This window comes from Furipterus horrens, unplaced genomic scaffold, assembly GCF_987537825.1.
Source record: "Furipterus horrens unplaced genomic scaffold, mFurHor1.1.pri manual_scaffold_7, whole genome shotgun sequence".
Classification (NCBI taxonomy): Eukaryota; Metazoa; Chordata; class Mammalia; order Chiroptera; family Furipteridae; genus Furipterus; species Furipterus horrens.
Window position 1 is genome coordinate 70,854,706 of NW_028327177.1, and position 12,175 is coordinate 70,866,880.

Consider the following 12,175-nt stretch of genomic DNA (forward strand, 5'->3'; position numbering starts at 1 on the left):
CATGGCTCTAGTAGTGCTTAGCTGTCTTTAACTTCATTCAAAACAATTATGTTAGATTGTATTGTGACAGCTGTCATGTCAGCGTACATTTAAAAAAAACTTATTAAAATTGGTGAATTTTTGTGCACCCATTTTAATATTGAAGATGGAAGAAGATACACAACATTTTTCACATATTATGCTTAATTACTTTGAGAAAGGTAAAAACACAACTGAAATGCAAAAAAAGATTTGTGCAGTGTATGGAGAAAGTGCTGTGACTGATCAAACGTGTCATAAATGGTTTGTAAAGTTTCTTGGTACCGTTGACATTCTGACCAAAAAATTTTTTGCTGAGGGGCTGTCCTATGCATTGGAAGATGTTTAGCAGCACCCCTGGCCTCTACCCACTAGAAGCCAATAGTGGGAGATAACCGACATACTCAAAATATACAAATCAATACAGTTATTGGTTCACATGAAAAATGCGTCTTATTTTACAGAAAACATTACACGGACTTTTTGGCCAACCCAGTAATAGTCACACAACTGGTTAATTTTCTTAAGTTTGCTTCCATTTTATTCTATATTTTTATCAGTGACTCATTCTCCAAAATTAGGTTACAATAACCCAAAGATTCTTTAAAAAGAATAAGTAGCCCTGTTTGGTGTGGCTCAGTGAACCTGAGCGCCAGCCTGCAAACCAGATGGTTGCTGGTTCGACTCCCAGTCAGAATACATGCCTGGGTTGCGAGCCAAGTCCCCAGTTGGGGGTGCACAAGAGACAACCACACATTGATGTCTCTCTCCCTTTCTCCCTCCCTTCCCCTCTCTAAAACAAATAAATAAAATCTTTAAAGAAAAAAAAAGAATAGTCTCAACATTCTTAGTCAATATTTTTTGTAAACAGAAGTAGGACCCCAACCACGTTCACATCCTAATCCCTGGAACCTATGAAAATGTGTAACTTACATGATAAAGGAAAGTTAAAGTTTATAGATGGAATTAAGATTGCTAATCAGCTAACCTCAAAATAGGAAATGATCTTGGATTAGCCAGGTCGTCGTCGGCAGCCGTCCGTCTCGAGAGACGATGGTGTAGCTTCTTAAGAGTCTATCTGCACCGCCGAGAATGGCTGTGCAGTCCAACTCGGGAGTGACACGGTATCTGTCTCCTCCCGTGTTGAATCGACATCTTGCGATGACGCTGGAGTGTCCTCTCCAGTGAAGCTGAAGCTACAGAGCCTGGGCAGGGTGATATGGAGGGTCTGCTGTTGCCCATGCAGCAGACCCCCCCTCTCTTGGCAGCTGAAGGATCCAAGGGAAAGACGGAGTCAATACAGCTTGGCTTCAGGTGCGCCGCAGGAGTTGCCGGTGTTGACTACAACGTCAAACCGCCTTAGGGACTCCGGCTCCGGATTTTCTGTCGGGGTTTACTCCTTTAGCCTTTCCCCTGAAGAGGTATGCCGCAAGGCAGCGGAGGTTTTTTGGAGTCAGAGTTTTCCTTCTCTGATGTGCCCTGACTGGAAGATCGAACCAGCGACACTTAGCTCGCAGGCCGACGCTCAATCCACTGAGCCAAACCAGCCAGGGCTATTTTAAATAATTAAACTTATCTGTATTATTCTTTTATAATTTCTTAAATCATGTATCACTAATTTCTTTATTATATAGTACAGTACCATAAGCTATAGTATCCAGGTTTTAAAAATGTTTTTTCCCCCTGACTCTGAACAGAAATTTCTAAAATTGTGTAGCATGTAATTTATAAGAAAAGATGCACTTGCTCTGATACTATAGACGCAGATAGGCACTAAGGTGGGAGAGCATGTAGACCACTCCCATATCCGCAAATCAGTTTTTCTTTTTTTTTTTACTTGTTTAATGCTCTGCACTTTTCCTGAAAATATTTAAAAATAAGCTATGTTACCGACATAGAGATCATATTCTATAAAATGGACTAAACTTTTAAAGTAAATTATTTAGCATAAGAGCATAATAGCATAATCAATAAAATATAATTAAAAAATAAATTATTTTTCTTTTTTTAAGATTTTATTTACTTTTAGAGAGAGGAAGGGAGGGAGAAAGAGAGGGAGAGAAACATCAAAGTGAAGGTGCCCCTCACGCGCCCCCAGCTGGGGACCTGGGCCGCAACCCAGGCATGTGCCCTGACTGGGAATCAAACCGGCGACCCTTTGGTTAGCAGGCCCCTGCTCAATCCACTGAACCACACCAGCCAGGGCAAAAAATAAATTATTTTCAACTTAACTACTCAATGCGTATCACAAGATAAACTGAGATATTAATTCACCCACAACTGTGCAGTGAAAATTTAAGTTTAGCCTCAAATGAGTATGTGCAATGAATGAATTTTTGATTTAAAAAAAAAAGGTCAATATAAAAAGTCAACAATATGACTACAGTATAAATTAGTAAACTTACATTTTCTTGCTGAGTACACTTTAATGAGAGACACCTGGACATATATGACTACTCCTCTATGCAGGTAAAATAACTCTATTTCTGAAGTTTCTCAGGAGAGGACTGAGAAAACAGAAAATGAGTATTCCAGATACTTTAAGATTTCTCTAGATACTAGAAGGTTCTAAGCACTAGCACACCTTAAAATTTAAGGCAAAATTTTCACATTGATAATCCTTAGCAGGACTGGAGACAGTGCCTCTAAAGGGCCCTAAAGTAACACAAAGTTATGTGTGAAGGAGCAATGACCTCAGCTCTGAAGGATCATCAGTAAAGAGAAATCAAGATAAGAAGTAAAGAGAGACAATGGAAGTGATTTAGGAAGGTCATTCAGGTTGAGCCACTTCTAAGCATTTCACAAGCAAACTTTCACTCACATACACATATGCTGGCATATCTTGAGGGGCTTTAAATTATGTCTATTTTAAGGAAATAAATTATTATTGGAGTGTTTCAATTACTGCTAACAGGTATTTGATACAATCTTGTGGGAAGTATAGACACTGCCTTAAAAAATGAGTCTTACAATCCCACCCAACTAGAATGTTAGATTAAGTTCTAAAACATCTCAATTCAGAATATGATCTAATTCCAGTAACGAGAGAAAAAAAAAATGAATTGGTTTCAATGAGCAGGAAGCAGATTTAAAGACAATTAAACAGAAGTTCCAATGAATGGAATTACTTGATGACCAATTTCAAAATATATGAAAATAATCACAGCATAGGAAAGAGAAAACAAAGGAAAACTCATAAGGACCAACGAAGTTACATTTTCATACGAATATGGATCGTTTTCCAAATTATAAAAAAACGGGCTTCTATGTTTTATCAATAATTGACTTTTTCCCAGGGCTACAGCATAGTCTAATAAACAAATTAATGAACATGCCAAACAACTAATTATAAAATGATGTGGGTTTTTTTGTTTTAAATATGTTTTATTGATTATGCTGTTACAGTTGTCCCAATTTCTTTTCCCTCTGCTCCCCTCCACCCAGTGACCCCCCCATCTCTTCAGTTTCCCTCCTTTTAGTCCATGTCCATTGGTTGTGCATATAGTTCTTCTCAACATCATCCTGTCTACTCCATTCCCTCCTACTATGCTTAATTCCTGCATAATCTCCCTCCCTTTTTCCCATTCCCCCTCTCTGCTGACCTTCCCCCAATATGTTCCCCATACCTATAATTCTTTCCACTCTTGTTACCTACTTAGTTTGCCTTTGTTTCGATTCCCTAGTTTCTGTTGTTGGTTGTTGTGATACAGTTTTCATTTTAATGTTCATAGTTTTGATCCTCCTTCTTCTAAACAAGTGCCTTTAACATCTAACAGTGGTTTGGATCTAATGAACTCCTTCAGTTTTACTTTGTCCTGGAAGCACTTTCTCTGCCCTTCTATTCTGAATGACAATTTCGCTGGATACAGTATTCGTGGCTGTAGGTTTTTGATTTTCATTACTTTGAATATTTCTTGCCAGTCCCTTCTGGCCTGCAGTGTCTCCCTTGAGAAATCAGCTGATAGTCTAATTGGGACCCCTTTGTACATGATTCTTTTCTTCTCTCTTGCTGCTTTTAAGATTCTCTCTTTAATTTTTGACAATTTGATTATGTGTCTTGGAGTGGTTCTCCCTGGGTCCAGTTTTTCTGGAACTCTCTGTGCTTCCTGGACCTGGAAGTCTATTTCCTTCCCCAAGTTAGGAAAGTTCTGCTTCATTATTTTTTCACATAATTTTTCCATTTCTAGTTCTTCTTCACCTTCTGGAAAACCTATAATTCTAATATTTGTTCACTTATAGCTGTCCCAGAGGTTTCTGAGCCTCTCCTCATATTCCTTTTTGTTTCCTCTTTCTGCACTGGCTGACTGTTCCTTCCCTATGCTCTGATTCATTGATTTGATCTCTGGTTTTTGTTTCCTCACCACTGTCTCATACGCGTTTTCATTCATTTCAGCAGGGCTAGCCTTCATTCCTTCCCCACCATGTTCAATATCTTTTGTTAATTCTGTAAGCTGCCTTATGACTATAGCTCTGAACTGAGCCTCAGAAAATTCTTCTATTTGTTCATCGGTTAATTCCTTTATTTGCTGTTTGATTAGCTTCATGACTGGTATTTCAATCATTGTCATTCTGACCATTTTCGTTTATCTTTCCTTCTTGGGTAGGGCTGTCACACCTCCTACACTATTGGGTGCAGCGCCCTGAGCACTCATCACAACCCAGCAACCTCTTTCACCACACTGTGGCGCTTTGTGTGGGGGCTGGGGTACAAGATGGATTCCTGCCGCTACTCTCCGCTGAGAGACCGGGAGCCTCTTCCTCTGTCCCCACACCCTCTGGGCCTCACAGCCTGCGGCAATGGGGGTCTGCCTTCCCCAGCGTTAGAATCACAAGCTGATAGGTCTCGACTGCAGCCAGACTGCTCCCCTGGCGTTTCTCGCAGTCCTGCCGCTATCCCTGCTGCTACCGCTGACAGCACAGCCCGACCTCTCCGCCTCAGTTTCGCCCCTCCTACCCGTCCGGACAAGCACCACTGGTTTATAATTTCATACGTTGGACTTCCATGTAGTTCTATTTTCTGGAATTTCTGGTTATTTTTGGTTTTGAGGTAGTTGTATTCCTTCTTAGTTGGGGAGGCAGACAGAGTGAGTCAGTCTAAGCCTCCATCTTGGCTGGAAGTCATAAAATGATGTTTTTTGTTTAAGAAAACAAAGCTGAAGAAAATAAAGGAAAGCTAAATAAACATCCATACTCTTTTCTTTGCATTAACATTTCAAGTGATCAAACTAAAATAAATAACCCATGGACATGAACAACAGGGAGGGGATTGACTGTAGGAGCAGGGTGGGAGTGGGGTAGTAGAAAGCAATGGGAGAAAAATTGGGACAACTGTAATAGAACAACAATAAAAAAATAAAGAAAAACATTTCGAGTGCTCAAAATATGCCTGAAAGTAGAGAAAGGATTCTAAAACATTGGGGAGGTTGCATTAAAATATGTAATGAACGGAATAAGTTATACACTGGAATATTAAAATGTTATTTTTTCAAGGTTTTTTGTACTGCTAGGATTGATACATTGAGTTATTTCTGCACATACCAGGGGGGAACCAAAATAAAACCAGAATTTTCTTGAGGGCAGACCACTTGTGGTATAGGCTTCCCCAGCTAGGTGAGTGTTCTGGGAACCTAGCTGTATTAGCACACCAACTGGCATTGTTGTGAGAGGCTGTGTTTGCCTTCAGTGAAAAAAAAAAATTTTTTTTTGAAGGCTCTTTTAACGCACTTGCCCATTTCATGATGGGCGATCTATGAGTGCACCTACCCACACTACATTGAATGTTCAGCAGTTTTTGACCAAAAACAGCATGACCCCTCTGCCCCACCCTCCCTATTCACCTGATTTCACCCTGAGCAACTTATTTTTTTGTTTCCCCTGATGAAAAAAGTCCTCATAGGGAAACATTTTGCTGATGCAAAAGAGGTGAAACAAAAATGGCAGAAGCTCTAAAAGTCATCAAAATAATGAGTTCAAAAACTGTTTTGAGCAGTGGGAAAAAAGTCTCAATAAGTGTATTGTATAGAGTACTTTGAAGGTGACTGAAGTTTAAACATATAAGAATAAACACACAATGTTTTATAAGTAAATCCGGTTTATTTTGGGTCTCCCCTCATATATACTTTTATTTTTACAATATAGATAAAGCTATGACTTCTTTGAATAGCATATAAATGAACATAGGTATAAGCCAGCCAAATTGAATGAAGTAGCATGTACTGAATAAAAAGAATCAGAACTTCTATAGCACAATACACATATGCACCATATATACTTTTGGGCCAAATGACAACTGCATACATACAGAAGGCTAATAGTGGTACTTTAGAAGTTCCAGAAAATCTTTGCTGCAGTCACTTAGGACTAAATGCTAAATAAAAAAGCTGGAGAGCTAAGTTGTTCTACCCCATTTCCTTTTCCTACTTTTATGAATTCAAGTTTATTCAAATGTTTGGCATATAATCCTGTAACTACCATCTCTTCAGTAAATTCAGAATGGTAGCTTTAAATAATTTTAAAGCTTGAGCTCCTTCTGAATTTCCCAAAGTATTTCTGCACTCTTTTTCAAATAAGCCTCCTCATTAGGGGTCAGTGTCATCTTTGTAATACCATTCTCTCCCAGGATACATTTATTCCACAGAGACCCTTACTCATAGTGGAAATCCTAAGATTCTTCAAAATGCTTTCCGTCAATCAGCTATACATAAGCCAAAAGCCCAGTTAGGAAACCCTTTCATTTTCACCATCTCCTAGCCACAAGTGACCACTTCTTTGTGGACGTTTTCCCACTGCTCAGGATATTTTTCCAATCCTGTAACTTAGTTTATATCCTTCAGAGGGACACCTGCAACATTTGCTTCACTGCACCTGGGTGTTCTGCGTCTCTGTGCCCTCCAGGGATCCTTTCACAACAGCTGTCACAACAGACACCAAGTCTTTACCCAATAAGAAATGGACATGGGCAGTGTCCAGATTATACCACTTCCAGTGATGATTTTTGGAAACACACTGTAGGCTACATACATGAAGACACATCCATGGGATTGGAAATGACTACTAGTTTGCAGCAGGGGTGATACTAGGAGTCATTAAAGATGGACACATTTTGCCTGGCTATATCAAGGCACATTTTTCCTTCTCTGGGGCGTGTGCTTGCTGCAATGATCACCAGGCCGGAATCTCCAGTGACAAGGTCACCTCTTCTGGAAACAGGAAAGGCCTGCCTGGTTGAAGACCCAATGTAGCACCCTGCAGTCTGCCTTCATCGACATTACAAAGCCCTGTTCATCACTCAAGCATTTCATAAGGTGCTGATGCACAGGCCAGGCCACATGACCCAGTGTCTGCAATGGAGATCTTACTGTGATGAATGGTCTCTTCTGAACGAAAACACTTCATAAGTTCACACCAACAGTTGCCATTTGCACGGGCTTTGCTTGCATGGTCAAGGGGCCACTACAAGCAGGAATCTCCAGCTGGTCCACAGGAGTTCTGGGGCCCAGCTCCCCATCTCATTCAAGAAGTGGGGAAAGAGTGTGGAGATAAGGGGTGGAGAGTAAGAAAACAAGTGACAGCAAGACGCCCTCTACCCTCACTGCAGCTGTGCAGGGCCACACTACGGTCTGGTGTCCCTCACCGGGGTCTACCACCTTAAAATGTTAGTTGTATGTTACTGAATATGCAGCAATTTTATGTCATTAAGATCATGGTCTATCCTGGCTGGGTGGCTCAATTGGTTGGAGCACCATCCCTTACAGCAAAGGGTTGTGGGTTCAATCCCCAGTTGGGGCGCATATGGGACGCAACTGATCAATGTCTCTCTCACATCGATGTTTCTCTTTCTCTCCCCCTACCTCCTTTCTCTCTAAAATCAATAAACATATCCTCAGATGAGGATTAAAAAATAAAATTAAAAGATCATGACCTGAAAAAATGGAGCATCATCAATAAGGGCTGAAAGTAATTAGGGCTTTGCCTTTCAAAGTGCCATATTTTGTGTTCAGGAGCACAAATGCTTTGCACTCACTTCTGCAATGAGTTGGTGCTTACACACACAAACTAAGCATGAGAGACGCAAAACGAAAGATAAGCATTCTAATTTCTCCTGACACTTTGACCTGGAAGAAATTTAACTTGGTGAGCATCTTTTCAAAAATTAGTATTATAATAATGGAACACACATACACACACACACACACACACACAAATCTTAAAAGTGCAACCACTGAGCACACCTCTCAAGGATAAATATTTTAAAAATTAATATTACAATGTGATAATATGTTTGTCCTAACAGCTTTACAAAGTTGCTGTGAATACTGAAGCTGAGGTGAAAAGTCTAGGGAGCTTTAAAAAGGTGAGTTGTCCTATTTGCCAAAATATGTCATTGAGCCAGTGACAAAACCAAGTCCTCTATTTTGTCCTTAATGAAAATGATAACTACAACAAACAAAGATAAAAACACATAGCCATTCTCAATTACCTGCTTTTTAAGACTACTCAGAGATAAATAAAATCATTAACTAGTAATTTTAAACTAATATTCTGAAATTCTTCAGCTCCCAGAACTTTAGTAAGAACAGCTATTCAAAATTAAATTTCTCCTTCTTTCCCTGACCTCCTTTTTATTTCCCCAACCTTCTTCTTGATGATTAACCCTTGAGTGGTCATGTGAATGACAGCAGTCATCCATACAAAATAATTGTCAGTTTTAGACATGGTAACACTGCGTGCGCTCAAGATTAATAATCTTCAAAAGGTATTGCATCACCTCAGTTCCAGCCAAGCGCCTAAGCCATGTAGTTTACCTGGAATTCTGCAATAGAGAGATGGATGACACACATCATCCACGCAATCTCTCACGCTCCATTCGGAAGCGCAACCACTGCAGGAGTAAAAGGTGGGGCTGTAAAAAAAGGCTTAACCTATCAATTAAAAGACTTTGTCTGATACGCTGAAATTTTGGCTGTCTATATACACAACTTGTTTAACTAAATTTAATTTTTAAAATATGACAACTCTTAATGTTTATCTACAGCATGCCAAATAAGAAATCTGATGTAATTTTTATACTTTTCAACCAGTTAGTTGATATTTAGTACCAAACTGCATTCTTTATACATTAAATATGTCTATCTCAAAATAATTGGGCCTTTCTTAATTCTATCAAGAAGCACTAACACCTTAGCAATAAGGAAACAAAAGAATCATTGTATCATTACAAAGTAGGGATTGAGCGCTTTTTCTATACACATCCAGAGAGTAAGAACTTTAGGCTTTGTGGGCCAGATATGGTCTCTGTAGGATATTTTTTGTTCCCTCCACAACCCTTCAACCCTTTAAAAATGTATCACAAAGAACAATATATGTATGTACAACCCATACACACAGACAACAATGTGGTGATGGCCAGAGGGAAATGGGTGTGGGGGCTGGCTGAAGGCGGGCAAAGGGGAGAGAAAATTGGACATCTGTAATAATGTCTACAATAAAGAAATGTACCAAACATTCTTAGCTCAAGGGTCCTATAAAATTATAACATATTAATATAGTATTTCTCACTGAAAGAGCTGCAGTTATTAAAAGAAAATATATTAGATGACATGTAGAGGAAAGCAGATAAACTAGTCTATAACGTCAATTTCAGTATCTGTTCAAAAATAACTAAGTTATTAACCACAAAATGACAAGCATAAATTACTAAATGATCCAGATGTTTAACTGACTTACCTTTGGCTGTGGCATGAACCACAACAGCTGAAGAAAGAAGTTGACAAGTTTCAAAACCCAAATAAGACAAGGCTGAGAATATAAAGCTTCTTTTGAAAACTCCTGGGTTTCCCATGACCTGTGGAAACAATTATGGTCAAAGGTCATTAAACAGAAAATTTGAAACAATTGCTACACCAAGCAAAAATCACATCAGTTTTCTCCCACCCCATCCCACCAAAGCAATAAATCTTAAGAATATTGGAAGCTTAAATTTTACCTCATCAAATTCTTCAGTAAAACGATTTCACATTATTACTTTACAGGTAGAGGATATCCTGCTAAGAAAAAGATTTACAATAATAGCTAAGGGTGGCAGCTTATCTAAAAATCAGTCATGTTGATAAGTGCTGGACTGAGGAAGCACGGATGTTATAACTGTTTGAAATAAAATATGAGACACCAACAAATTGGGTTGGTCAAAAAGTCCGTTTTGTTTTTTCTGTAAAATAAGACACATTTTTCGTGTGAACCAATAACTGTATTGATTTGGATATTTTGAGCATGTTGGCTATCTCCCACTATTGGCTTCTAGTGGGTAGAGGCCAGGGATGCTGCTAAACATCTTCCAATGCAAAGAATTTTTTGGTCAAAATGTTAATAGTACCAACACACTTTGCAAACCATTTCTGACACATTCGATCAGTCACAGCACCTTCTCCATACACTACACAAATCTATTTTTGCATTTCAGTTGCGTTTTTACCTCTCGTGAAATAATAAAGTATAATACAGTATGTGAAATATGTTGTGTATCTTCTTCCAACTTCGATATTAAAATGGGTGCACAAAATTCACCAATTTTAATAGTTTTTTAATGTGCGCTGACATGACAGCTGTCACAATACAATCTAACAAAGTTGTTTTGAATGAAGTTAAAGACAACTAAGCACTACTAGAACCATCGTATGGAAAAAAACATAATGGACTTTTTGGCCCAACCGATATATTATCAGTCATAAGACAACGCAAGATGAAAAATATTAAATATGGTAATTACTACACATAAAAAATGGAAATGGCTTTAAGATATCTTCAAAAGTGATCTACAAACCCATAGTTTTGAGTAAACAATGAATAAAATAAAGAGTATATCCAAACAGATTTAGAAATACTTTTCACGACTACGGCCACAATCCCTAAGACCAAAGGAAAGAAGGCATGTATGGGTCTTTACCCCCTTTCCCAGTACAATGGAGCATCGGTATTTCCCTCTCTGCTGATTTATTCCCATCCATATAACAACAAGCTGTACCATCTTGGTAAGCTGGATCTTTCCCTTCTTACAGGAAAGAACTTCCTCCTGACTTCACATCTCCCTGTAGTCTCATTTTCCAACTTCTCTTTTCAGCAAAACTCTTAAAGTTGTCTTTACTCAGACCTCCTCCCTCTTCCCCCCATTCTCTCTCTTTAGAGTTCACACAAAGAAAGCACCTGTAGCCCACACTCCACTGCAGGTATCTACTGGTAACCAAGGGCACTCCATCTCCTGTGGCCTTTTTCAGTTCTCCTCTTACTTAACCCATTAACAGTACTTGACAGTGGACAATTCCCTCCTCCATTTTTTTCCTGAAATCATGAATGGATGTTTGATTCTTTAAAAAATATTTTATTTATTTTTAGGGAGAGGGGAAGGGAGGGAAAAAGATATGAAGAGAAATGTCAATCGGGTGCTCCCCGCTACATGCCCTGACCAGGGACCACACCACAACCCAGGCATGTGCCCTGAGCAGTAATTAAACCAGCAACCTTTTGCTTTGCAGGACAACTAACCAACTGAGCCACACTGGTCTGAACTGGATGTCTGAAATCCAAACACCACTATACTGAGATCCATAACATACATAACGTGTACCAGTTATGACATTGTACAAACCTGTAAAACCATCACCATCAGCAGTCATCATGAACTACTTCTCGGTAACCACTCCAGTCTCTTTCCTAATCACCTGCTTTCTAACTCCTGGCACTTTTCATGTGGCTTTCGAAATGCTACTCTCTTGAATTTCCTCCTATTTCAACAACAGCTCATCTCTTTTGTTAGTTCCACATCTCCAATACCTCCCTGACCCGGTGCATCTTGATCTTAGTCCAAGACCTCCTTTTATTTGTGTCATTCTGGTAATCGCACTTTGTTGCATGACTTTAAATGCCACCAATGTGCCAAAAGCCTGCACATGTGATCTGAGCCAGAATCCTAAATGCAGCTAGCTACCTAATCAACACTTCTCTCCACATGAAGTATGACAGGCACCTCAAGTTCATTAGCCAAGACAGCCATTGTCACCCTAAATTCATTCCTGTTTTTCAAGGTAAATGACAACCCGATTCTTCTGGTTGTGGTTAACAAAACAAACACACAACCCTAGAGTCGTTCTGGATTCTTTCTTCC

At 39.2% G+C, this 12,175-nt stretch overlaps 1 protein-coding gene across 12 annotated transcripts in view; it reads right to left on the minus strand.

Annotated features, from left to right (window-relative positions):
- RMDN1 (regulator of microtubule dynamics 1) overlaps window positions 1–12,175 on the minus strand; it is a 59,356-nt gene that overhangs the window by 42,253 nt on the left and 4,928 nt on the right. For all 12 annotated transcript variants that reach the window (XM_090283796.1, XM_090283802.1, XM_090283807.1 and 9 more), the window contains exon 2: window positions 9,745–9,862. In XM_090283796.1, the coding sequence (XP_090139922.1) occupies window positions 9,745–9,862 (118 nt within the window). The remainder of the gene's footprint in view (window positions 1–9,744; window positions 9,863–12,175) is intronic.